Source organism: Hibiscus syriacus, unplaced genomic scaffold, assembly GCF_006381635.1.
Source record: "Hibiscus syriacus cultivar Baekdansim isolate YM2019G1 unplaced genomic scaffold, ASM638163v2 tig00009024_pilon, whole genome shotgun sequence".
Classification (NCBI taxonomy): Eukaryota; Viridiplantae; Streptophyta; class Magnoliopsida; order Malvales; family Malvaceae; genus Hibiscus; species Hibiscus syriacus.
In genome coordinates this window covers 109,161-135,440 of record NW_024062185.1, presented here as the reverse complement: position 1 = coordinate 135,440, position 26,280 = coordinate 109,161, and the positions used below count along the sequence as shown (strand labels likewise).

Sequence of the window (26,280 nt, the reverse complement as noted above, 5' to 3'; positions counted from 1 at the left end):
TTCATGAACGGTTCGCTGAACGTTCAGATCATTTATAGACCTACAAGCGCTTGAGTGATGGAAATGGACTGGGCGGCGTTTGGATCTGCTCCTGCGGGCTTCTGGTGCTTTCACAAAAGAAAAAGGGAAATTTAATTGGGCTTTGAAGTTAAGACAAATCTCAACAACCTAGTAACCATATCCAAGCCTCATTCAAATTGTAGTTTATATTTATTTGGCTTAATACCTAAATAAGGGTCCAAATTATATTTTGAATATATACTTAAACTATTTTTCTGACTTATCCAAGTGTCTACCGTTACAAACATTATCATTTTAAGTGTTCGTGCCGTCAACGACATTAATTTTCCAGTTAAGTAGTACGTGTTAGAATCTGATGATTTTAAAATTTTTATTTAAAATTAATATATATTTTTTAAAAATGAACATTTTGAATAGACCCAAAACTTTGAAAACCCTCATTTCAACCCCTAAATCCATACTAATAATCTTCCTTTACCGTCGACGAAGCTCTACCTGATCTTATATCCCCTGATGACCAAAGTCCCCATGAAATCATGATCGATCAACGACAAACTGACGTTTTACACTACTCGAAACCTAGGATGAAAATTACGATCTCAACGACCAATCAACGAAAAATATGACGATATTTGACTAGTAGGATGGCAAGAACTATGCCGGGGACGATGGTCGTGGCCGAAAAGTGAGGTGGGTTAAACTTTGAAAACCCTCATTTCAACCCCTAAATCCATACTAATAATCTTCCTTTACCGTCGACGAAGCTCTACCTGATCTCATATCCCCTGATGACCAAAGTCCCCATGAAATCATGATCGATCAACGACAAACTGACGTTTTACACTACTCGAAACCTAGGATGAAAATTACGATCTCAACGACCAATCAACGAAAAATATGACGATATTTGACTAGTAGGATGGCAAGAATTATGTCGGGGACGATGGTCGTGGCCGAAAAGGGAGGTGGGTTAAGGATAGGGTTTGATAATTTTAGGTATTTTGGGGCTCTTTTATAATTTGAGAAAAATTAGTTTTTTTTTATAAATATAATATATTTTTAAAAAAAAATAGATTTTAAAATATTTGTTTATGACATGTGTCACTTAACGGGAAAAATTAACACTGTTGACAGCCTGGATACCTAAAATAATTTAGACACCTGAATGGGTCAAAAAATAATTTATACATCTATTCTAGAATTTAACTGTAATTTAAACATTTATTTTGGTATTAAGCCTGTTTATTTAGCTATTGCACAATGTTTGTATAAGGGTTCATGACATCACCCACCATCCGAGACAGAGTGAAAAACAAAGGCCCAAAAAGGGGAGGGTTGTTGGGGTTTTAAGATGTAAAGTGGTCCACTCCATGGCTCTGTTGATGTAGCAACTGTACTGTGACCCTTGGGGGAAGCTCTTTATACCCAACCGTTCGTCTGCTTCATCTAACAGTCTGGTCCATTACTCCGCTTGAAATTAATAGTTGATGATATGTTGGTGCAATGGCTTGCTTGGAGAGTCATGCCGCCGACCTTTTAACTCTCAAACATTCCGGACTAGCACATAGAGATTCCCTTCCCTGAATTACATATCCATGATTCCCAGAGGTTTATCCCCCTCGCCTCTCCCTCTGCTGCACAAGCTTCTACTCCCCTACATATTTGTGGTCACTTCAGTTCAAAATATCTTAACCTTGTATATCCCATTCCCTATACTTTTAACATTGAGGTTCGTGAAACGATGTAAACGAGTCGAGTCGAGTTTGAGTATTGTTGAGTTTGACTCGATTCGAAAACTCTGAAATGAAACTTGACTCGACTTGAAAACTTCGATAACTTAAAATTTTCAAGATCGACTCGAAATCGAAATCTTGAATTGAAGCTTGTGAGCAGCTCGAAAAAGGATCGAAATGAAAAAAAATCCTAAATTTAACTCGATTGAAGCCTTAAATTCAAACTTGAACCTAAATCTTAAATACATGAAAGACTTATTGTATTTTTTTGAAAAAAAATCAACAAATAAATATTAGTATTATATTTTCGAACTGATCATGAATTTTTCGTGTCGAATATTAAATAGTTTGTTTAAACTCATTAAGAACTCGAGTCAAATTCATTCAATTCAAATATTTATCAAATATTGATCGAATTAATCTCGAATAACTCTTGAAATATCTAGTTTCATTTACGACCGTAGATATTCAACTTATTTCTTCAAGTTTGGTTACTCAAAATATCTTTGATACTGCTCCATATTTTAAACCTTTTTTATAATTATATTTCCATTAATATCCAAAACTATTTAGTGGCGTGCCCTCACCTAAACTTAGGAACTCCAGAAACTCCAATATATATCCACGTGTATCCTTTTGCATGCCGTAAGCATAGTGTTCCTCCATCTCCCCCCACCCCACCCCACCCCAACACACTTTCCCAAAACCATGGCCTCCCCTGCCTCCACTTTCCTACAAAAAATCCAATCCCACTCACCGAGCACCACCCACCTCCTGGGTTTCTTGATCCTCTTCTTCGTTTCGGCCTCCATTCTCTTAATCCTCACCGGCATAACCCTCATCGCCTCCGTTTTCGGCTTCATCTTTTTCATGCCTTTGATAATCGTTTCCAGTCCTGTTTGGTTCCCGATATGTGCCCTGCTCTTCCTCGCGGCCGCTGGTTTCTTGTCGGCATGCGGCTTCGGAGTGGCCGTGGTGGCCGGGTCGACTTGGATGTACCGGTACTTTAGGGGCATGCACCCGCCTGGGTCGGATCGGGTTGATTCAGCTCGGAGCCGGATTTATGATACGGCTAGCCATGTTAAGGATTATGCTATAGAATATGGTGGATACTTGCAAAGCAAAGTCAAGGACGCTGCTCCCGGTGCTTGAGCAATGGGGTTTCCACCCCTTGTTTTTTTTTATTTGTTTATGGAATTTGGATTTGTGTTGATGTTGATTTCGAGTCTTTGATCCTGTTTTTTGTTATTCGTGTCTAATTGAAAATTTGGATAATAGATCGGATGTGTTGATTTGTAAGATGCAAGAATAATGATAAAAAAAAGGATACAAGGTCATCGACAGAGGATTGTTTTTATATTTTCTTCCATTCTTGTTACATAATATATCTGATTAGCTCATTTTATATTCGCTCAAACTCTACAATCTATCTACATATAGGCTTCAAATTTTACTGAAATCTATTTATATTTATAAGTAGGCGCATGCTCTTGGGTGCTTTATACATGGAAATGGTGGAGGTGGCTCGGAGGGTCTTCGGAATTCACCGCACGGGGACCAGAGCGGTTGTGGTTCCGTCATTCAACCAACACAAGCTGTTCCACTGCGTTTATATGATGTTGATCTCTAGGCATTGTCTCATCTGAAAGAACATATTCGGGATTGTCTTGTCTGCATTTGTTGAGCTTTTTATAGAATAAATAATTTTTAAAACTTAAGATTTTCAATTATTAGACAGCATACTTATCAAGCAAGAAAAAAAATAAGCTACTAATAAAAGAACTTCATCAACCACGTAACTATCCAATAATTATTTGGTAACTAAACTTCTAGTAAAGAGTCTGATCTTTCATGCACGGCATATAATTGTGTGTGTGTGTGTGTGTGTGTGTTTTGTATTATAATTATATTCGAAAGAAGATACTTGGGGAAAAACAAACTAAGATGGCGTCAACCAAAAATGAGTAAGTTATGTGTGTGTATGTATATTCACAAAGAGATTGAATAAATTAAAATTTGAAAAGTTCATAGAACCCTGAATAATTTGCAAATCATTAGCGAATATAAGTTGTTGATAGGAAGTGTTAAACATTCATCAATTTCTTTTTCGAAATAACTTTTACTAATTGTTTAAATATTTATTATTAAAATAATACTATTAATATGTGTCTATAAATATGCATAAATAATTTAGATATTTATTATAATATTTGTAATAGTTTAAGGTAAAGAGTTTTGAGAATTCTTATGCACTTCGATTAAAACCATGAATTTAAAACAGGTTTCTGAATTGACTTGAGATCCGCAAAACAAACAATATTAGTAACTACGTTTGATGTTGTGTAACTCGATAGCTTTGTACATATACTCTAGAGAAGAAAATGGAAACCATAGATAAATTAACTCTAAATTTTCTATGGGTGTGGGACTCAAGATTCAATATTTCATTTTCCAATACACTAATCACATGTTTTTGTGTATTAAAAACAATACGTTGCAAAGTAACGAAAGGAAGCATAAGCAAACACCCACCTATAGGAACACAGCATGTAGCACCTTAGAGATTTAACACAAAAAAGGAAACGCCGTAAACGAAAACATCTATGTGTTAAACAACCTTTGAGCTGTTTACCTAATCAAACCATTCTTTGAGCTGAGGTAAGCAGGCATGGGGCTGTCACGTGGGGAAGGCTCTTCCACTTGGTTTCCTTTGCTATCGTAATAAATCACACCTGAAAAATCCAACGGCTGACATTTGTCGCCCATCAGGATCGCCCTTTGCCATACGCCACCGTCACCGATCTCCTCCGCCTCTGCATCTATCCTGTTTCCCTCGCCGTGCCTCTTCCGACGCACAAACTTGATCGCCTTGTTACTGAGCGTCGCCAAAAGCTGCTTCGGCCTCGGCGACGCGAAGAATCTCGGAGAATCGGAACGCAAGCCGAATTGGTCTTAGGGTTTGGCTTCAGTTTTTTGGAAGCTCGGGCGGCGTGCTTGGCATATTCAACCGCCCTAAATTATATTTTCTTTAAACTTATTTCATATTTTCCTTAAAGATATTTATCAATTATAATTTATTTAAATAATGGTTATCTATTGTTCCCATATGTAATGGGGTAAGGAGAGGTAAGATAATAGGTTGCCCCCAACATTAGGTTGAGAGTAATTTTCATAGGAGACCTTCAAATTATGAAATGCCCTCTATGGGACTCGATCCCACGACCTCAAGGTTATGAATCTTGTGTTCTACCAACTGAGCTAGATGGTCATTTCAATTATAATTTATTTAAATGATATGTTTTATTAATTTTTCCATTAAGTTAAGTTAATTATAATAAATTAGTATTTGTTTTAAATACTTTCAATCATTTGACAATGAATACTTAATCACCTATGATACAATCGTTGTTGTTCGAACTTGAGACCTCTAAAAATAACAATCATTCCTTTAACCACTAGAGTAATTTGATTCGTGCATATTTTATTTCAATTGCTACTTTTGTAAAGGGTGGGAGCATTGCGAATAATATTCTCCTAGGAGCATGTTAGGGGATATGGAAGAAAGACTCTCCCCCAGATGTGCCATTAAAGCTAATATGCAGAAGACTTTTGACTTCCTAAACTGAAATCTATTCTAGGAGTTTTGTAAGGGTTAGGTTTGTCTGCTCAGGTTAGGAAGTGGATTGAAGTGTGTATTATTGGTTTCTTGTTTTTTATTTCTTTTAATGGGACCTTGGTTGGTTACTTCAAAGGCAGGAAGGGGATCTTTTGTGCCTTATTTGTTTGTTCCGTTAATGAATATGTTGAACTAGGTTGCTGGATGAGGCTGCTGTAAAGAAGATTTTCTATTTTCACCCAAGTGCAGGAAAATAGGGTTTACTCATTTGTGCTTTGTAGATAACTTGTTTATTTTCTGCAGAGTGAGCATTGAGTCCATTCTGGGGATTAAATGTGTTATGGACCAGTTTTATGAATTTTATGAATTAAGGATTAATGCTGTAAAGCCTGAGATGTTCTTCTCTGGTATGACTGAGGGTCAACTGGCCTTGTTCTTGAGGCTCACATTTATTGAATACATGAAAAAATGAACTATAGGTAATTTAGGGATGTTAAGAGCAGTATAAGTGAGATTGTAGATATTATTAAAGGAATTGTCCGAATCAAAATGTATAAGAATATGATTCAATATGATGTTGTAAATCATGACCTTAAATTGCATTCCAACTAAATAAGATGGTGTCATATCCCCAATTGGAGTACCACTCATACATGTCAGACAATCAATTATTCTATTACTCGAGCGTCGTATGTACTCGATGTGTACTTCCTTTTGATGTAGATCCTTATGTTAAATATATGTTAAAATTACTAAATTACACACTCCACATCCACGATCTGGGCCAACGACATATTTTGCACACAAAAAGTGGTTTTTACCCAACAAAACAAACGACGCAAGTAGAAGTTTTTTTTTTGGTCTGCGGTGTTTCCTATATTATTAATGGAACTCATCACTAAAGATGGTAAACGGATATAATTTTGTGGGTCTTGTACTATATTCGTTTAAATTTGAGTGAGAATGGGTATAAGTTTAGTGGATAGTGGGCGGGAGTAGATGTAAAAAGTCATACTCACTGTGAGTAGTAGGTAGGTGATGGATTTGATACCTTATTCACTCGGCATCCGCCCACCTCGCATCCACCCGCCCCGCATCCACCCGCCCGACCACTAACTACTCAACATATAAATTTTAGACAATTGTAAATTTAGATATAATTTTAGAAATAATTTTGTAAATCTTAAGATTTTATAGGACATGATTTATAATTTAACCTAATGTTAGGGTTATTGATGCTGGGATGTCACCAAGAGTTGAGGAATCTATTTCTGTTGTTAATAATGAGATATTACGTCGAAACTTCTTGGAGCTCACCACCAACTTTTTGGCTCCATTTGGACCATATTTTAGGGCTACTACTCCTTCTGAAGGATCTTCTCCATTTGATGACCCCCCTCCACTACATCCATTTAATGCTGATGATTTTCTCATGAGCTTATCAGCAATAGGGGTGGGCAAGTTTCTCTCCAAGCGTGTGAGACCTAACTGGCTGGATCTGTATAGGTAATATGAATGTTTGCTTCCACTTCTCAGCTTTATTAGTTGATTTTTTTATGTGTCTTGCTTGTGCATGTTAATTTTGTCATCCAGCTTTTGCATGCAGTCTTTGGTTACTGCAGTCTATTAATTGTACGTTTGAGCTAGAGATGCATTCTCTTTGCGTTCAGGCGTTCTTAAGGGACCCAACTTTATGCCATGGTTTCAAAGACGGATTGCTGTTGCAGAAAATGAGCAAAATAGATTGTGGAGACAGGCGAGAATGAATACTGACATACATCTCCTTAAATCTAGAATGCCTGAATTGGAAATTGTTGACAGCTTTAACGCTATTGAGAGGCATCTTCTTGGAGAAATACAGGTAATTTTACCTTTTTTCTGGATGATATTAGATGTTTGTGTCTGATATTGACTGTTTCAATGATATTAGGAGTACCCTGCTTGGAGACATGCTAATTAGTCTGAGAGAAGCAGTTAGTTTTAAATTACATGCTCCTGATTCATTTTGACACGTACACCTTGTTCTCCTTTCCACTCTTTCTTTCCTTAAATCTTTGCCGGTCTTTTTGTCATTCCTCTCACGTTCTTCTTTCAATTATCCAAGACTTACACTCTCAAATCTTCATGAATTTCTTTTTTACTTTTCTAATATGGTTCTCTCTATGTTAACCTTGTTAGTTTTCCTTCCATCTATTTTTCTGTCCAATGTTATAACTCTGCTATTATCAATTCTGTACTACCAAAAACTACCAACATGAAATCAGAAAATTAGGAGTCTCACTGAATAAGAAATTTTATTGCTAGATGCCAAACAACCTTTGAATCCAAATATTGATGCTTCATTTTAGATCTTCAATATGTTGGCTGCTGAGGTATAAAAGTAAAATCCAAAGAATTAATAGAATCACCAGTCATATTTAATTGAATACATTTTTTTGGGTGGGGGATGTTCTTAACTTCTTATTCTTTTTATTCAAATTTTTTTATACAATTAAAAGAGAGTGAAATATTCGGGATACAAGGAAATTTAAAGACATAACAGAAAGTGATATTCTAGAGTAGTACTAGCAATAATTAAAGACCAGAGATGAAAACAGAAAGAAATAAAGTGGAGAATATTTCAATGTCTCGATGAAGAATTTGGAGCGAGTAATTAAGTGGTGCTGGACTACATAGTTAACATTTATTAAGCTAGGCTTGCAATTTTCCATGTACCTATTGGCTTTAAGCCTAACTGGGCTTTACAACACAAATGTGATTGTCAAGTTTTTTTTAAATGTTTCAACTTTAGCGGTCTAACTTTGCAGCTGTTTCACCTTTCCATTTGATATAAAACAAAAAGCAAGTTGGATATAACAAATAATATTTGGCCAAAACTTAGACTATAGTTCAAAGAAAGCTTCTAATTCATATAAAACGATGGCTTATGGAATTAAAACAGAACAGCACGCCTTGATGTTTTGGAAGCATAAAGTCGGCAAAAGCAGCAATTAACAAAAGTAACTACATAAAAAAGTGTAAATTTTCACTATACTTGATGTTTTGGTTGGAGAAGCTTATGCACCACATTTTTTTTATGATTCTTTTCCTGTTCTCTGGATTTTGAATGAATCATTTCACCCTTGATCTCATCCTAGTAGCTCTAGCTTGCTGACAATCAAATTTGCAATCGAACTTCCTTTTTTGTCATTTGTTCTTCAGTGATCAGCCATAATGTAGCAACTCCATGCTTCATTATAGTGTCTACAAATGGATTCTTTCTAGCACCCTATTCTTGTATTAAGAAAGCTGTTCAATGTTTTGCCAACAAAAGTATGCCAATAAAAGGAATTCTAAGAATTTATCGTGTATTTTTGGGGAAGTTATGACAGATTACTTGCCTAGATATTTTTCGACCATTTATATATCGTCATCTATCTTGTAATGTCGGACACCTTTTAGTTACCACCGTCACATCTTCCATTTCAACTAATGAGCATTCCACCACGGCATCACCCATGCACATTGCATACTCACACAAAAGACTGCCTGTGCAAGAGAATTGTAGTGAAGAAGTGGTAAGTGGAGGAAACGGGCCATTGCAAGAATTATTTTTTTGTTCCTCAGCATAATAAGTTAGTTTGATATGGACTCTGCAAGTTATGGAACAAATTTGTTGTTTGAAATCATAGTGTAATTTAAGTTCTCTTTTTGTTTAAGTGGATAGTAAGACATGCTATTGGAAAATTCTCAGTGCTTTATCATATACGATTTGTTGCAATATTTATTACATAACGTACATTTTGCTAACTATTAGAATTGCACCGATGTAATCTTCAGCTGCAGCAATCTGGAAAGGCCGTATCAGACTCTGCAGCATTGTGCCAGAAATTGAAAGGTGATCTACAGGCAGTGTTCAATGTGCTTCCAAACGACATGCAGCAGCTTTTGCTTTTAAACCCCCAGAGAGCTGCTCTTCTACAGGGAAGTTCAAGTCCGGAACTGACAAAACTTCCCGGCCGTCCTTTGATTCAAGCTGGGGTTGTATCATCCAGTTCGCCAAGATGACAAAAAGTATGGCTCTGGTATCAACATTGTTCAGTATGCTTCTATAAGTAAGAAAAAAGGGCACGACCCATGATTCTCTTGTAGCTTCTTCTCCAAATTTTGGATGGAGATTCCCCTACTTTTGGCGTAATTGTTCATATAGGTGAGACTGAATACACTTGCAACTCTGTTTTCTGTACTATCATGTCATGTGTTATGCAATTTCTTAGAATGTTTTATCTTTACTTTCCATTTCCCCAATTTACAAAATAATTTGAAAGAGTTCATGCATATTTTGCTACTATTTTTGGTTTTCGGGCCACAGCTCTGACCATTTATTTTGATAAGGGGAAATGGATTTTAGGCATAGATTTCTACAATTTTTCTCATTCAGTCCTTTTGATGGTGGTGTTGAATTATCAAAATGATTTAAAAAAAAATCAAGCTCAAGGACTAACGTTGATTAAAGTAAAAATTCAGGGACCAAAAATCACTTTATCCCTTTTTAGTTTCACCATTTATCTTTTGAGTGCCTTGAGCAGATATCACATGCTGAAGGAGATCTGTTTAACAATAATAATACTAATAATGATGATGCTTTTCTGCTTTTAAGAATTCTTTCTTAAAAATTTCAACTTTGTTGGGCGTAAATTAAGAAGAAAAAAAGCCAACATTTCAACTTTAATCATCTATATTCAGATAAATCTCAAATTAATTAATTCTTGAAGAAATGTTTCAACTAGCTGAATTAGTGTAAATTATTCTATTTGAGAATTAATTCATTTTAATTCTAATTTGACTGAAAAATTTATATTTTGACAAATTTTAAATCGAATATATCTTAAATTGTAGTAATAGTTTAATTACTTTGATTTTAAATAACTTTTAAGTTGTAATATTTTTATAGTCAACAAAATCTACTTTATTAAGATTGTAATCAATCTCCTAATGATTGCACTTTGTATTATATAATCTCACTTCCGTCTATTGGTATATGGCCATTTCCAAAGATATATAATTATTAAAAAAAATTAACTGAATAAAAACAAAATTTTATTCAATGATTAAAAAAGTCTTTACTATTTTAGGTAAGTAAAGTTTTTGCTTCACAATATTTCATTGTTCATGTTAAGTTTTGTTTTGATGATTAGAAAGGTAGAAATCCGATTTATGGTTTCATAGGTAAGTGAAGAGGGAAGAAAGTAAATGGTGGAATGAAATAATATTATCTTAGGAGCCATGAAACCAAAGTAAAGAGATCGTTTTTTTAGCTGAACCAACTTGTAAAATCTCAGCATAAGCTCAAGAGAGGAAAAGGGAAATGTAAAAGCAATGGCTAAGTCCTTAGCAGTCAGGCTCGGGAGCAGAGAAGCATAGCAATGCATTTTCTGATGATGTAAAGCCTGCCTCTTCCTTGCTTAAGAAACCCTCCATTGGCCTTGTACCCTCTATTTGCACCTTTCTTCATGCCTTCAAATCACTCAACCTCTTTGGCCTCCGCTCTCTGCTGGGTATGGTTGGATGGATCATTTAAATGACTTGTCTTGTTTGGTTCTGGGGGCAAAGCAGAGAGAGTGTTGTTATATAGGGACGAAAAGCTATGGTTGTTTGGGGCCGGGGGTCAAAGATTTTGTTTTTGATTACTATCATCTCTTATCGTAGTTAATAATTGCGGAGGCTGAACACTCGTATAAAATGTTTTGACCAACATTGTGTTGCAACCGTCTTTTGGTTGGACTCCGAAATTGGGCTTCGACTTAAAAAAAATGTGGATTAGAGTCGCCACCGATCATTTATTTAAAAATAAATGGGTTGATCGGATACCCTATTTCTTACCTGATCTGCGTCTTACCAGAAATATGTCGGGCTCGAGAGTCGGTTACGGTCAAGGAAGGATTAGCACCATTGAACCGCCCTTTCGGTACTACGTAATTTCCAGTTGTCTTAATTAAAAAAAATAACAAGTTAAATTAAAAGGTAAAGTTTCGATCCTAATTACTTACCCTTGATTGATTTGAAAATATCCTTTAAAAAAAATCGAGAAATGTGTTAGATAAACAAGGTAAAGAAAACAAATAAGATACAAGGGAAAAATAAAATAAATAAGATAAGAAAAAAATAGAAAAGTAATAATTATATATAGTAATATTTGAATATATATATATATATATATATATATATATATATATATATATATCAAAGTATTAATAAAATAAATAAGCTATATATATACACCAAATACTTAAAAATAGAAAAGCTACCATCCCAATTCACCGAAAGTGGGGGACTTTAATAAGAAATAAGACAAAAAAATGGGCCCTCTAGATTAATAGTATATAATATAATGTTTAATAATAATAATGATAAAGACACAAGATTTTTTTTTTAAATAATAATAATATAATAATAATGAAAAAAAACGAAAATAATAAAAAATAATATAAATATATAAAGTTATAAAATATATTACATAAATAAATAAATAATCAAATAAAAATAATTAAGAATATATATATTTAATAATAGGTATATAAATAAACTATTAAAAGTATAAAAAATATATACGACTAGATAAAGATAATTACAATACATATATAGTAATATTAGACTTATAAGTAAAATATTAAAGAAATATATATATAATAATAATAAAATATAGTAAAAAATAAATGAAAATAATTTAATATATATATATATATATACATATAATAATAATAACATGAATAATAAAAATAAATGAATAAATATCCATATAATAAATAAAGGGACTAATATAGATTTTTAAAAAGCTATTCCCCTCCTTTAACCGAAAATCAAACCGATTTTTAAAAATAAGCCTCGGGGTAGATCTAGGTTCGAAACTTCGAAACCCCACCCATTTTGGTCATCGGCGCAACCAACGTTTTGGGTTATTCGAACCAAATCTCAAGAAAAATAACGTGCACATGCAAAAGAAAGAAAAAAGAAAATGCTACCTTTTATTTCATTTTCGAATCCTTTACAATTGTTTTGCCTTTGTATCTTCCCGTGCTTTCCTCTATGTTTTGTGTGTAAATCGTGTGTTACAATGGTGAGTTACAATGGCTATTTATAGTGCTTGTGGATCCTATCTTTAGGAATTTAAATCTTAGTAGAACTCTATCATATTTTTAGTAGTTTGAATCCTAGCAAAATTTTATCCTATTTTTAGGAGTTTGAATCCTAGTAGGACGAAAATGTGTGTTGACAGCTGCCCCTCTTTGCCCATAGTCGTGTAACGGGGATAGGGCAAAGATTAAAAGACACACTTTTCGTTCAGTGGAGTTGAAAATTAACTCTGATGTTTCAATAAGTCCCTGTCGAATTGAGTTACGGATGACTCCTCCATCATGAAGTCGAGTTCATCTTGAAATGATATGAAATTGAAGCTGTAGTTCGAAATTTGAATCAACACGTGGCTTCCCGTTACCCTTCGGTCTTCTTCTCAGTTTAAAGACCTTGGATCGGAATCGAACTCAGAAATCTTCATTGACAGATAGCTTTTTCTTGACTTAAGCTATGTTGTTTGAAAATGGTTGCTTGTCACTAAGGCACGGCTAACCCATGTCATCTTCTCGACTTGAAAACCTCGACTGCAACCGGAAAGTAGTGCGATTGATGTGTCATCGAGCTGAATGGAGTCGAACTCGACAATTTTGATGGCAGATAATCCTTCTTTGAGTTGGATATCCTTCGTCGTGAAGTTGAAATCCAAGTAAGTAGCATTGTTCCGAGTCCAATATCCTCCGTCGTGAAGTTGAAATTGGCTCTGGAACCGGGAAATTGTTTGTTGACAACCAGCCGTCCCTTCGTTGTGAAGTTGAACTTGTGTTGTTTCGAGTCCAATATCCTTCGCTGTGAAGTTGAAATCGACTCTGAATGAAATTTTGTTGACAAGCAGCGGTCCCTTCGTCGTGGAGTTGAACTTGCGTTGTTTGGAGTCCAATATCCTTCGTTGTGAAGTTGAAATTGGCTCTGAGATTGGGAAGTTGTTGTTGACAAGCAGCGGTCCCTTCGTCGTGAAGTTGAACTTGCGTTGTCTGGAGTCCAATATCCTTCGTTGTGAAGTTGAAATTGGCTCTGAGATTGGGAAGTTGTTGTTGACAAGCAGCGGTCCCTTCGTCGTGAAGTTGAACTTGCGTTGTCTGAAGTCCAATATCCTTCGTTGTGAAGTTGAAATTGGCTCTGAAATTGAGAAGTTGTTGTTGACAAGCAGCGGTCCTTTCGTCGTGAAGTTGAACATGCGTTGTCTGGAGTCCAATATCATTCGTTGTGAAGTTGAAATTGGCTCTGAAATTGAGAAGTTGTTTGTTGACAACCAGCCGTCCCTTCGTTGTGAAGTTGAACTTGTGTTATCTCGAGTGTCACGATATCCTCCGTCGTGGAGTTGAAATCGCGGATGTTTGGCTTCGAGCTAGACATCCTTCGGCGTGAAGTTGAAATCTATTCTCGAGCAAATTGTGTCGTTTCAAGAGAAACTGTCTCAAGGGAGACAAAATTTGTTTGAAGGAAAACATATTCAAAGATTTCGTTAAATTGTTTTCAAAGTTTATGTTTGGAGAGAAACTGTCTCAAGGGAGACAAAATTCGTTTCAAGGGAAACTATCTCAAGCAAGATAAAATTCATTTCAAGGGAAATGTTTTCAATGTTTATGTTTCAAGAGAAACTGTCTCAAGGGAGACAAAATTTTCTGTTTCGAGGGAAATTATCTCAAGAGAGAAAAAAAAATCATTTCAAGGGAAATGTTTTCAATGTTTATGTTTCAAGAGAAACTGTCTCAAGGGAGACAAAATTTTCTGTTTCGAGGGAAACTATCTCAGGAGAGAAAAAATTAATTTCAAGGGAAATGTTTTCAAGAGAAACTGTCTCAAGGGAGACAGAATTTTTTTGTTTCGAGGGAAACTATCTCAAGCAAGATAAAATCTTCTTAAAAAAATAGCCTTGAGTGAAATGAAATGCCTTCTTTCGAGTGAAAACGGTCTCAAGCGAGACAAATCTTGTTTTAAGAAAAACAATCTTGAGTGAAATAAATCTTCTTTCGAGAAAAACAGTCTCAAGTGAGACAAAGTATGTTTTAAGAAAAACAAATTTGAGTGAGATAATCATCTGCATTAAATGAGACTGTCTTAAGTGAGACAAAGTTTATATTGGAAATGTTGAATCTGGAGATGAATGTCGATCTTTCAATCTGTCAAGTTGGCTTTTAATCTCATCTTCTCCTGAAAGATCTGTAAAATGTATATGGATGTAACTATCCTGATGATGTATGCTTGATGTATGCCCAAATGAAATTTATTTGCTGTTGAATTTGCCCTCAAGGGAGGAAAAATCAAGGTTTTTATTGCTCATGATGATGAATTCAAAGATGCAAGTTTCATGCGTCATGTATGTACGTGTTGATGTATATGTTGAGATGTGAGGGGAATGGCTGCGTGTGCAATCTTCATTCTGACTTAATTTATCTTCATTTCCACCAGGGTGTACTCTTGCAGACCTCAAGATAATTTTTCCTTCCCTTATCAAATTTTGCCCCAAAAATGGTTTCCTTTGCCTCTGTTTCGATCTTGAGCTTCGGAGCGATATTTGTTAAATTCCAAGATATGCTTCCAGAGAACTTATCTTGTTTGAAAATGCTTTTCTTCTTTCGAATTTTCAAAATTTTGAAAAATATCAAAAAGAACTTTTGAAAAAATTACCTCTTTCTAGGTTTCACAATTGAAGCAAATCATAAAACATGAGTTCATTGGATATCAAAAGAATCAAACACTCTTTTAATCTTTGATAGCTGCAAATCTTTGACAAATATCAAGATCGAAAAGTTGGTCTAGAGGTGGGTTTGTTTCATCGATTTGGTTATCGTGAAGATCATGGCATGCCCCTCTTTCTTGATTTGGTATTTTGATCAGAGGCGAATAAAATGACACAACTAGCATAATCAATGACTAGATCTTTCAGAACACTTCTGTTTCAGTTCTCTGAAATCTTCCATTTGTTCAAGTTTCGTAAGCTCTTCTAACAAAGGTAGTGCAGAAATATCGGTCTAAAAAATGAAATTCTTGAGTGCTCGTGTGAATTTGACTATAATAGGTGTTTCTCAACTCCCTTAGTCTATTATTACCGAAAATTTCTTTTTAGATGAATTTGATTTATTTTGCCATTGTCTGGCTAGCCGAATCCATAAAGTCGGGGCGTTCAACCAATTGCTTTAGAGGGACAGCTTATAATCACTTTTATCAGGTTTAACTGAAGGGTTCATCTCATCACAAAGTCTTTGACCTGACAAAAGCAGTGGAGCAAAAACCGAATTGCCAAGTGTCCGAGCAATGTCATGATTTGAATGTAATCTATTCATAAAGCCAGGGCTTTCGAGTTTCCTCTATAACCAATTGCCTTAGTGGAATAGCTCAGCTTTAGAGGGACAAATCACTGAAGGGTTCGTCTCATCACAAAGTCTTTGGCCTGACAAAAGAAGTGGAGCAAACATCGAATTGCCAAGTGTCCGAGTAGTGTCATAGTTTGAACATAATCTATTCATAAAGCCAGGGCTTTCGAGTTTCCTCTATAACCAATTGCCTTAGTGGAATAGCTCAGCTTTAGAGGGACAAATCACTGAAGGGTTCATCTCATCACAAAGTCTTTGGCCTGAAAAAAGTAGTGGAGCAAACACCGAATTGCCAAGTGTCCGAGCAGTGTCATAGTTTGAACATAATCTATTCATAAAGCCAGGGCTTTCGAGTTTCCTCTATAACCAATTGCCTTAGTGGAATAGCTCAGCTTTACGGATTTAATTTCTTAAGATTGTCAAGAAGAACCTGTTATAGTCTAGGTGTTTTTGAAAGTAAAGGGTCTCATCTTTAGAGTTCAATTTCCAAACAAATGACCTAAACTAGATTTGCTTACTCGACTATTCCATCTGTGAAGATCATTATCATCCCTGAACATCATAAACAAGGGTATAAACCAATTAGTTTTGCAATCTCATGTGCTAGTTGCCCTATTCTGTTCGCTCTTAATACGTGTCTGAATACCAAACCTTGGATGGACTCTTTATGAGAAGAGAAAACTTAGCTCGGTAAGAGAAAAATATGTAGTATGATGTATCTTTTAAATTAGGACCAAGGGGTCTTTGTTTTGCAAGGTTCAATCTTGTCATTTGTCAAAGATTTACAACCTCAATTATTAAACAGTTTTTAATTGAGGTGATATTCAAGGAATTCAAGATTAAAATTTGCTCATCTCCTAAGAAGGAAGCATTTTATTTAAAATGTTTAAACGTCAAGTGACTTAAAATGTTCACGCATAAGAAGTACGAAAGAAAAACAAGTTCAAACAAGATGATATACTTGATAATGCAACAAAATTCCTAATAGATTCCCCATATGACTCTCGATCAGAATGCCCCATTACATATTGAAAGTGAATGCCCCTGAATCGATCAGATCTTGAACCTTACGTTTCAATGCCCCACAATTCTCAGTGGTGTGCCCTGAGCTCCCAATATGATAGCTGCATACGGCGTTAATATCATGACCTTCAGGATATGGGCCTCTCTAGGTTTGGATTGAACTGGAGTCACAAGATTTTTCTCAACTAGCGTTGGGAGTAACTCCTCATATGTCATTGGGATTGGACTAATGCAAATCTTTTCTTTCTTTGGTCCTCTTTGAGTTTGTTTAGAAGTACTAGATGGTACAACTACAACAGTTTTTGGACTTGAGACCGTAACACCTTTGTTGGCGTTGTAGGTACTGACATTGTTGATATCTCCCTCAAATTTTCCTTGTTTTATAGCTAGCTCGATCATCTCACCAGCCATAACTAGATCTGAGAAAGTTCCCGATGTAATTGCCACCAGGTGCCCGAAGTAAGGTGCCTTCAGGGTCTGTAAAAACAGCTTTTTAGTTTCATTTTCATCCAAGGGTGGATGAACTTGGACAGACAAATCCCTCCAACGCTGTGCGTATTGTCAGAAACTTTCATTGTGCTTCTTTTCCAAACTCTGTAGCATAACCCGGTCTGGTCTCATATCGTTGATATGTTTATATTGTTCCAGGAAGGACTTGGCTAAGTCTTTCCATGTTTTGATATGAGTTCGGCTGAGCTGGTTGTACCAACGGATAGCAGAACTGGACAGGCTCTCCTGAAAGCAGTGGATCAGGAGTTGGTCATTCCCTCCATATCCTGTCATCTTCCGACAGAGCATAATGATATGGGAAGATGGGCAGCTGTTTCTATCGAATTTTTCAAACTCAGGAACTTTAAATTTTGGCGGAAGCACCAAATCTAGAACTAGGCTCAGCTCTCTTGCGTCCACTCCATAATAGTCATGATCCCCCTGTACCAACTTCATTCGATCTTCTAGCATCCCGATCTTCTCTTCTATCTTATTCGCTTTGTCATCTTCATCGAAATCCGGGATACCGTAATCATCTGGACGATTATCAGGATTAGTTGTGGAAGTTTGCACCTTTACAACAGATGGTGCTTTTCTTTTGGCAGCAGAAGAGTTCTCTTGTGGTGTTGGTATGATCTCGGGTGAGATAACCACCTGTGGGGCTGGTAATATGATTACCCCTCCGGAGGAACCTCCCTCTACTACACTAGCTTGCTGTAATCCAGATAACTTGGCCACAATTTGATCGACCAATGACTCATGGTTATTCTTTATGGACTCCAAGGTGCTTTGACTATTTTGAGCCAACCTGTCTTCCAATTCTTTTTGCAGTCTCGTCATGTTCTCCTCGAGTTTTTCCATTCTGGCCTCCATTTGTCTCTTCTTTGCTCGGGTATTATGCGGATGATGCGTATTTAATGTCTGTAGTGGTAGACTTGATGTTTTCTCTTTCGCTTTCTGAGACATGTTCTGTTTGTTAATACGAATGTAAAAACATGGAAAATATAGAAATAAACATGAGATATAGAATGCAAAATATGCAATGCATGATGTATGCAGCTTAGAGGCACTGATCCAGAAAAAGTGTTCATTATTATAAATAATCTTTATTCAGACAAAAATATCTTATCTTGTAAGAGACATAAAAACAATCAAAGGTACACTCGGATTAAATCCTCTAAACCCCGAATAGCTTCTAGTAGATTGACAAGTCTTCTGCCTTAATCCGTTACTGGTTGAATACCTTGTCGAGCCACTCCGGCTTCCCTTGCCAGGCCATGAAGATGACGGGCTACCTTCTGTACTTGATCTAGGAAGTCTCGAATGGATGCGTCTCTGGCCTTCACCCTTTGTTGTGCTTGCTCCCAACGGAAATGCCACTGTAGACCTCCATCAAAGGGCACTATCCGAAGCTCGGCTGCTTGCTTTTTGAATCCATCTATGATAGCTTCTAACTCATCTATTGTTTTGCCATCTCTCTCATGCTGTTTCTCCAGATCAGTCATCTGGATTCTCAAGCGTTGGTTTTGATGTTGACTGTCTGCTAAGCGCCTCTGAGCAATCTTCATCTTTTCCTTCCAGGTTCTCTCATCAGGCCCCTCAAACTTTCTTTTCAGGCTGTGAGCTTCGTCTTTCCAGTACTCGGAGGACATTTTCAACTTGGAGTTATCTTTGACAACATCTTGATACCCCTTTCTTAAGTCTTCGAGCTCGAAACAGACTCTTTTCTGTTCCTTTTTCCAGTTTTTCTGCTTTATCTTTCTAAGAATCGGCATCCAGCTTCCACTAATAGCGCTCAGCCTCAAGTTCTTTTATCCTCTGCCTCAGCGCTGAGTCCGATCAATTACCCATTTCTCGTCTACTCCCGCGACTCTGGCCAGTGTACTCTTGAAAGGCTGACTTTTGGTGTGCTTAACGTAGACTTGCCCTAGTTTGATGTTTTCACAGTGTAGCAGTGTGGTGTATTCTTCGATAGTAGGCACCATGTCCTCCCAGTTAAAAGTGAAACAACTGTATCCTGGGTTCCAGAATTGGACCATGGCTCTAATCAAGGGCTCATCAATCCTAACCTGAAGTAAAAGTGCAATGTCACCGTACCGTTGGCTGAACTTCTGTTTCTGATCATTCTTCCAACTGTCCCAGATATCTTGAAGCTCCTGCACATTGTTCTATTTTAGGCTGATAGATGCGTAGCTAACTAGCTCTAACATATAGCTTTCTTGAAGGTTGTCTCCCTTTTCTTTCTGAGTCTTCTCGGACCATAGTCGTACCTTGGGGTTCTTAGTCTCTTGTATTACAACACCTTTGTCCATTAATGCAGATTATTTATGGTTAACGAACACGTTTTTTTTTGGATCAACACCTCTTTTGAATGATGCAGATGATGGAAATAAAATAAAAGAGAGGAAAAAAAATGAAAAGAGTTAGTAAGGTAAAGATAATAATCAAAGCAATCATGAAAATAAAAGTCCTACTCCACATGATATCTACCCCACATGCTTATTATTCCTACCCGGACATGATCTCTATCCCGCAAGTTGATTTTGAACAAGTCCTAACCGCATAAATTTCTAGTTCACATGTTTTGAACAGAAAGTAAAGCAAAAAATAATTTTGGCATCCTAGGGTTTAAAACGAGGTTTTGGGGTGGGCCCTAACTCCTTGTAGTCTCCAGGTTTAGGTTCTAAAAAAAGGTACTCGAGTTCTCCTTGCCGGTGCCCCCTTGGGCTTACCAGAGAGGAAACATTCCCTTATGCCCATACGGAGAATAAATTCACACGAAGGCATAAGGTATATGAATCCCGAAGGTTACTTGCTAGGCCCATATGATGAATAAATTCACACGAAGGCATCGCTTTCACCCCCACTTAAAACGGGCACGGAGCTCGGGTATAGAGCCTTTAGATGAAAAAAAGAAAACTTTGAAGGCTGAAATCATGAAAAAACGATTAATCCAACTATTTACTCGAAAAATAATCAAAAGTAAGTAAAAAGGATCGAAATATTACCTTAAAATTTAAACTTACCCTTTTCGTTAAAAAGACAATTGGAAATTACCTTAGCCTGACTCACTTACCATCCCCAGCGGAGTCGCCAAGCTGTCGCAACCGTCTTTCGGTTGGGCCCTGAAATTGGGCTTCGACTTGAAAAAATGTGGATTGGAGTCGCCATCGATCATTTATTTAAAAATAAATGGGTTGATCGGATACCCTATTTCTTACCTGATTTGTGTCTTACCAGAAATATGTCGGGCTCGTGAGTCGGTTACGGTCAAGGAAGGATTAGCACCCTTGAACCGCCCTTTCGGTACTACGTAATTTCCAGTTGTCTTAATTAAGAAAAATAACAAGTTAAATTAAAAGGTAAAGTTTCGATCCTAATTACTTACCCTTGATTGATTTGAAAATATCCTTTAAAAAAATCGAGAAATGTGTTAGATAAACAAGGTAAAGAAAACAAATAAGATACAAGGGAAAAATAAAATAAAATAAATAAGTAAGATAAGAAAAAAAATAGTAAAGTAATAATTATATATAGTAATATTTGAAAAAAGAAAAATATATATATATATATATCAAAGTATTAATAAAATAAATAAGCTATATATATACACCAAATACTTAAAAATAGAAAAGCTACCCTCCCAATTCACCGAAAGTGGGGGGCTTTAGAAAGAAATAAGACAAAAAATGGGTCCTCTAGGTTAGTAGTATATAATATAATGTTTAATAATAATAATGATAAAGACACAAGGTTTTTTAAAAAAATAATAATAATATAATAATAATGAATAAAAAAACGAAAATAATAAAAAGTAATATAAAGTTATAAAGTTATAAAATATATTACATAAATAAAGAAATAATCAAATAAAAATAATTAAGAATATATATATTTAATAATAGGTATATAAATAAACTATTAAAAGTATAAAAAAATATATACGACTAGATAAAGATAATTACAATATATATATAGTAATATTAGACTTATAAGTAAAATATTAAAGAAATATATATATATATATATATATATATAATAAAATATAGTAAAAAAATAAATGAAAATAATTTAATATATATATATACATATAATAATAATAACATGAATAATAAAAATAAATGAATAAAATATCCATATAATAAATAAAGGGACTAATATAGTTTTTTAAAAAGCTCTTCCCCTCCTTTAATCGAAAATCAAACCGATTTTTAAAAATAAGCCTCGGGGTAGATCTAGGTTCGAAACTTCGAAACCCCACCCATTTTGGTCATCGGCGCAACCCACGTTTTGGGTTATTCGAACCAAATCTCAAGAAAAATAACGTGCACATACAAAAGAAAATGCTACCTTTTATTTCCTTTTCGAATCCTTTACAATAGTTTTGCCTTTGTATCTTCCCGTGCTTTCCTCTATGTTTTGTGTGTAAATCGTGTGTTACAATGGTGAGTTACAATGGCTATTTATAGTGCTTGTGGATCCTATTTTTAGGAATTTAAATCTTAGTAGAACTCTATCCTATTTTTAGGAGTTTGAATCCTAACAAAATTTTATTCTATTTTTAGGAGTTTGAATCCTAGTATGACGAAAATGTGTGTTGACACATTGCCACTTTGGGTACCGGCTCACTGCCATGCCCAATGTGTAGCCTTTTTACTCTATTCTACACTCTACGGTGTTTAACAGCTGGGCTGCCACATATATTATTTTTCATTTAACACAAATATAAAGACATCATCTTTTAAATATGCAAAACCATCGATATCGACAAACAATATTTAAACTTGCTACCGAATCTTTGAGTAGAATAAAGAGAGATATTTTGTTTTGATGTGTTTTCACCTCCATCTCTGCTTCAACCACTATATATATATATATATATATATGTCGCGACAGTCTTTCAGTTGAGTCCTGGAATTGGGTTTCGACTTGAATTGATTGGATTAGAGTCGTTACCGATCATTTATTTTTAAAAATAAATAGATTGACAGGATACATTTATTTCTTACCTTATCTGCATTTTACCATAAATGTGTCGGGTTCGGGAGTCGATTACGCTCAAGGAGGATTAGCACCCTTGAACCACCCTTTTGGTACCAATTAATTTGTCGGTTGTCTTTAATTGTGAAAATTAGAATTTAAATTTAAATTTTAAAAAAATCGATCTGAATTACTTACCATTGAACGGTTTGAATTATGACTAAAAAAATATGTTAGATAAAAAAATCTAAAAAATTGTTGATATAATAATAAAAATAAAGAACATAGACAAATAAAATGAAAAAAAAATAATAACCAAAGGGTTAAATTAAAAAAAAGGTAAAAAAAGAACTGAACTTGAAAAACTAATAAGAAAAATGAAATAAAAAGTTAAAACAAAGATAATAATAATAAAAAAACCGGGGACTAAATAATAAATAAATAAAAGGGGATTAAAATGTGAACATATTAAATTTGGAATCCACATTGAAATGCAAATTAAACTCAATGACGAAAGTATAAATACTACAAAACTTTAGTACTGCAGAGGAGGTCTACCCATAATATTTGAAGGACCAATGGGAGAGTTTACCCAAAGTTCAAAATCACTTGGGAATTTGCCTAATATCACGTAACAAAAAGCCAAAATAATGGCTTTTCTATTTATTTGCTTCGATGGCTTCTGCCTTCTCTAATCTCTTCCTTCCTCGCTCAAGAAGTAGCCAACACGGCTGATCCTCCAATAAGCCGAAGCAAGCCACGCCTCGACCACCTTATATGGGTGGCCGTCCGACTCTGATCGCAACTCCGTTCGTAGTCATCATCGTTAGAGTGGGTTATCAACAAATCCGCGAGCTTTGGGCTAGCAAACCCGGCTCTTCCGTCGCCATGCTCGGCTATTCATGGTCGTGGTAAGGCATATCTTCTCTGAGAAAGCACAGCTGGCATAGGTCGTGGATGGACAACGCCGATTGGCCGTGAAACATTCCCTGTCGGTTTTGATTTGGGTATTGCCGCCGTCTCCGTGTGGTGACCTTCCATTTAAGGCTCCGGCAAGGCCGAGAGTGTCTAGGGGCCACTGTCTTCTCATTCTGATTCCCTTTTGGTTTTTTAGTGGATGTTTCCCCTTAGTTTTTTTAATCTGAAATCACCTTGCATATTCGTGTGATTTTTCCCCAATAATCGTGTCCCCCTTCGAATGTGTTTACACGCTTTATTTATAGACCTTGGTTTAAAAATTCGACTGGAAATTAGTTCCTTGACTCCACCATGCGGTTGACAGGCCTTCGAGCTGAATGAAATCGAACTCGAAAGGTCTTTGTTGACAGATAGCTTTTCTCGACTTAAGTTATGCTGCCGGAAAATAGTTTCTTATCACTAAGGCACGACTAACTCAGATCTTATTCTCGACTTGAAAACCTCGACTACAACCGGACAGTAGTGCGATTGATGTGTCATCTAGCTGAATGGAATCAAATTCGACAATTTTGTTGACAGGTAGCCCTTCTTTCCTTGAGTTATGCTGTGAATGATGTGCCCTTGAGCTGAGTGTAATCGAACTCAAAGGTCTTTGGTTGGCAAATAACCTTTCTCGACTTAAACTATGTTGCAAATAATGTGCCTTAGAGCTAACTATAATCGAACTCGAAGGTTTAGTGTTTCAAGAGAAACATTTTCAATGGTTTTTTTGTGTTTCAAGAGAAATGATTTCAAAGGTTTTTTGTGTTTCAAGAGAAACTGTCTCCAGGGGGGCAAAATTTTCTTTCAAGAGAAACATATTCAAATGTTGGTGTTTCAAGAGAAACTGTCTCAAGAGAGACAAAACTTTGTTTCAAGGGAAACTATTTCAAGAAAGAAAATTTGTTTCAGGAGAAACTGTCTTAAGAGAGACAAAACTTAGTTCCAAAAGAAATTGTCTCAAGGGAGACAAAATTTGTTTCAAGGAAAACATATTTAATGATTTTGTTTCAAGGGAAACTGTCTCAAGATAGACAAAATTTGTTTCAAGGGAAACTGTCTGTAACACCCTCAACCCGTATCCGACCCGGATACAAGTCTGAGGTGTCACATTGCCTTTTCAACTTTGACTCTTGACGAAAACCAAGGAAATTTAAAACTTTTATTAAAATAACATTGTTACTTTACACAAGTTAACCAAAACAAGACAAAACTGATCAGAGCATATACAATTCAAAACTTTAATTACATGCCAACTATTTTCACTGTACAGAATACATCTAATTCAAAATATCTTTTCTGATCTGATCTTCGGTAAGAAGTAACTAACCTGTCTTGCTCCACATTGCTCTTTACTCTTCTCACTTCTGTAACCTACGTGTGAAACAATCACACGCTAAGTCTATGACTTAGTGAGACAATAAATATATAATGTAAACTATAACTTGTAATCATGCATGAATAATTACTGCTATCACATCATACCCAAACATTTATCCATTCATATATCAACCCACACATGCATATAATTATCTTCTTTCCTATTATTATCATATTAATACCATTCATATTTCTATTCTCTTGTTTATATAATCTATTATGTTCATATCATATATCTTATAACATATACAATAATCATTAACACACATATATCATATCCTATAATTCATATCACAAAACACACACACACACACACACACACACACACACATATATATATATATATATATCACATACATTATTCAATGTTATCTCTTATTAGCCCATGTACACCTATGAGAACTGTAGTTATGTGAGTCTATTGAGGTTGTGCACTATGCTGTCACCACAGTTCGTAAGGGGTCCCACTAGGGGCTATGAAATTTTGTCCCGAAGGACCACTATGAAATATCCCGAAGGATCACTGTATGTCCCGAAGGACCGCGTAGAACCTCGACTCTTGGCATGCCAACTATACCTATAGTTCTCGTATCATATAACATGGGCATTTTCACTTATATCATTCACATGTATACTTTCATATCACATATCATATAAGCTCATATCTTTCTCGTGCAGTCACATAGTTCAGTTTCACATATGTTCATATATATACATCACATAGCACATACTTCTCATATCATTACATTCAAAAGCATGTTAACACATATAATCATGTATACATACAATTTATGTCATTCATATACGTATAATCATATATTCATGCATTCTAACATAGAAAATAGACTTGTCGCAAGTCTTGTTTCCATTTAACACCATAAACTAACTAATATGCACTCACATTGGCCTCACTAAGTTCCAATCCACTTTTATGATTTCCTTTCTTCCGATCGAATCTTAACTTGATGATCAACTCGTAACTTGTTCGTGCTCGATATCTGCATGTTTATACATTGATACATATCAGTATTCCATTGATATACTCTAATCTATCATTTCTTAGATCAAAAGAAATGTCTATTTCAATTTCCCTTTAAAGTGCATCGATGCATTCTACAGTGTATCGATGCATCCCTTAACATGTGCATCGATGCACTCCTTATGCATCGATGTATTAATTGCATTTGATGTTTCCATTTTTAAGGATGCATCGATGCACTTCCTGTGTATCGGTACACACTGAACAATTTTTGGAAATTTACCCTTGATGCATCGATGCACATTGAATGTGCATCGATGCACATAGCCCAAAATTCATTTTTAAGCCTGAAAATCCACTCAAATCAACTCAAATGCTTCATCTTTCATCCCCTTTCATGTTCTCAACTCATATACACATGTTTAAACCAATTTATATCCATATAAACCATCTTTAACTTCAAAATTCTATTCCTCATATGTAACTCAAGAATTAAACTAACTTTGCAATATGTTTTAATTCCAATTCTATGGCTTCTAACTTCTTAATTAGACCCTTTTCAAGTCAAATTTAACTTCCAACTCTAGTTATGAACTTTACTTCAATATTTCACCCAAGAACCTCAAATCTCTAATCCCTCATAACTCCATCATACTTTGATTTTAAGATAACTTA

At 35.5% G+C, this 26,280-nt stretch overlaps 3 protein-coding genes across 3 annotated transcripts; 2 read left to right on the top strand and 1 right to left on the bottom strand.

Annotated features, from left to right (window-relative positions):
* The first annotated feature begins 2,442 nt into the window (after positions 1-2,442).
* LOC120203128 (oleosin-like) lies at positions 2,443-2,996 on the top strand. The gene has a single exon (XM_039203479.1). The coding sequence runs from the start codon at positions 2,463-2,465 to the stop codon at positions 2,904-2,906; it is 444 nt and encodes a 147-aa protein (XP_039059410.1). The 5' UTR covers positions 2,443-2,462; the 3' UTR covers positions 2,907-2,996.
* Positions 2,997-4,267: 1,271 nt separating this feature from the next.
* Positions 4,268-6,467, bottom strand: LOC120203121. The gene is made up of 2 exons (XM_039203473.1): positions 6,446-6,467; positions 4,268-4,705 (listed from the first exon to the last, which is right to left on the bottom strand). Exons 1-2 carry the CDS (start codon positions 6,465-6,467, stop codon positions 4,383-4,385), a joined length of 345 nt encoding a protein of 114 aa, XP_039059404.1. The 3' UTR covers positions 4,268-4,382.
* A 422-nt stretch (positions 6,468-6,889) lies between these two features.
* LOC120203118 lies at positions 6,890-9,558 on the top strand. The gene is made up of 2 exons (XM_039203472.1): positions 6,890-7,231; positions 9,190-9,558. The coding sequence occupies exons 1-2, from the start codon at positions 7,064-7,066 to the stop codon at positions 9,415-9,417; spliced, it is 396 nt and encodes a 131-aa protein (XP_039059403.1). The 5' UTR covers positions 6,890-7,063; the 3' UTR covers positions 9,418-9,558.
* The last annotated feature ends 16,722 nt before the right edge of the window (positions 9,559-26,280 follow it).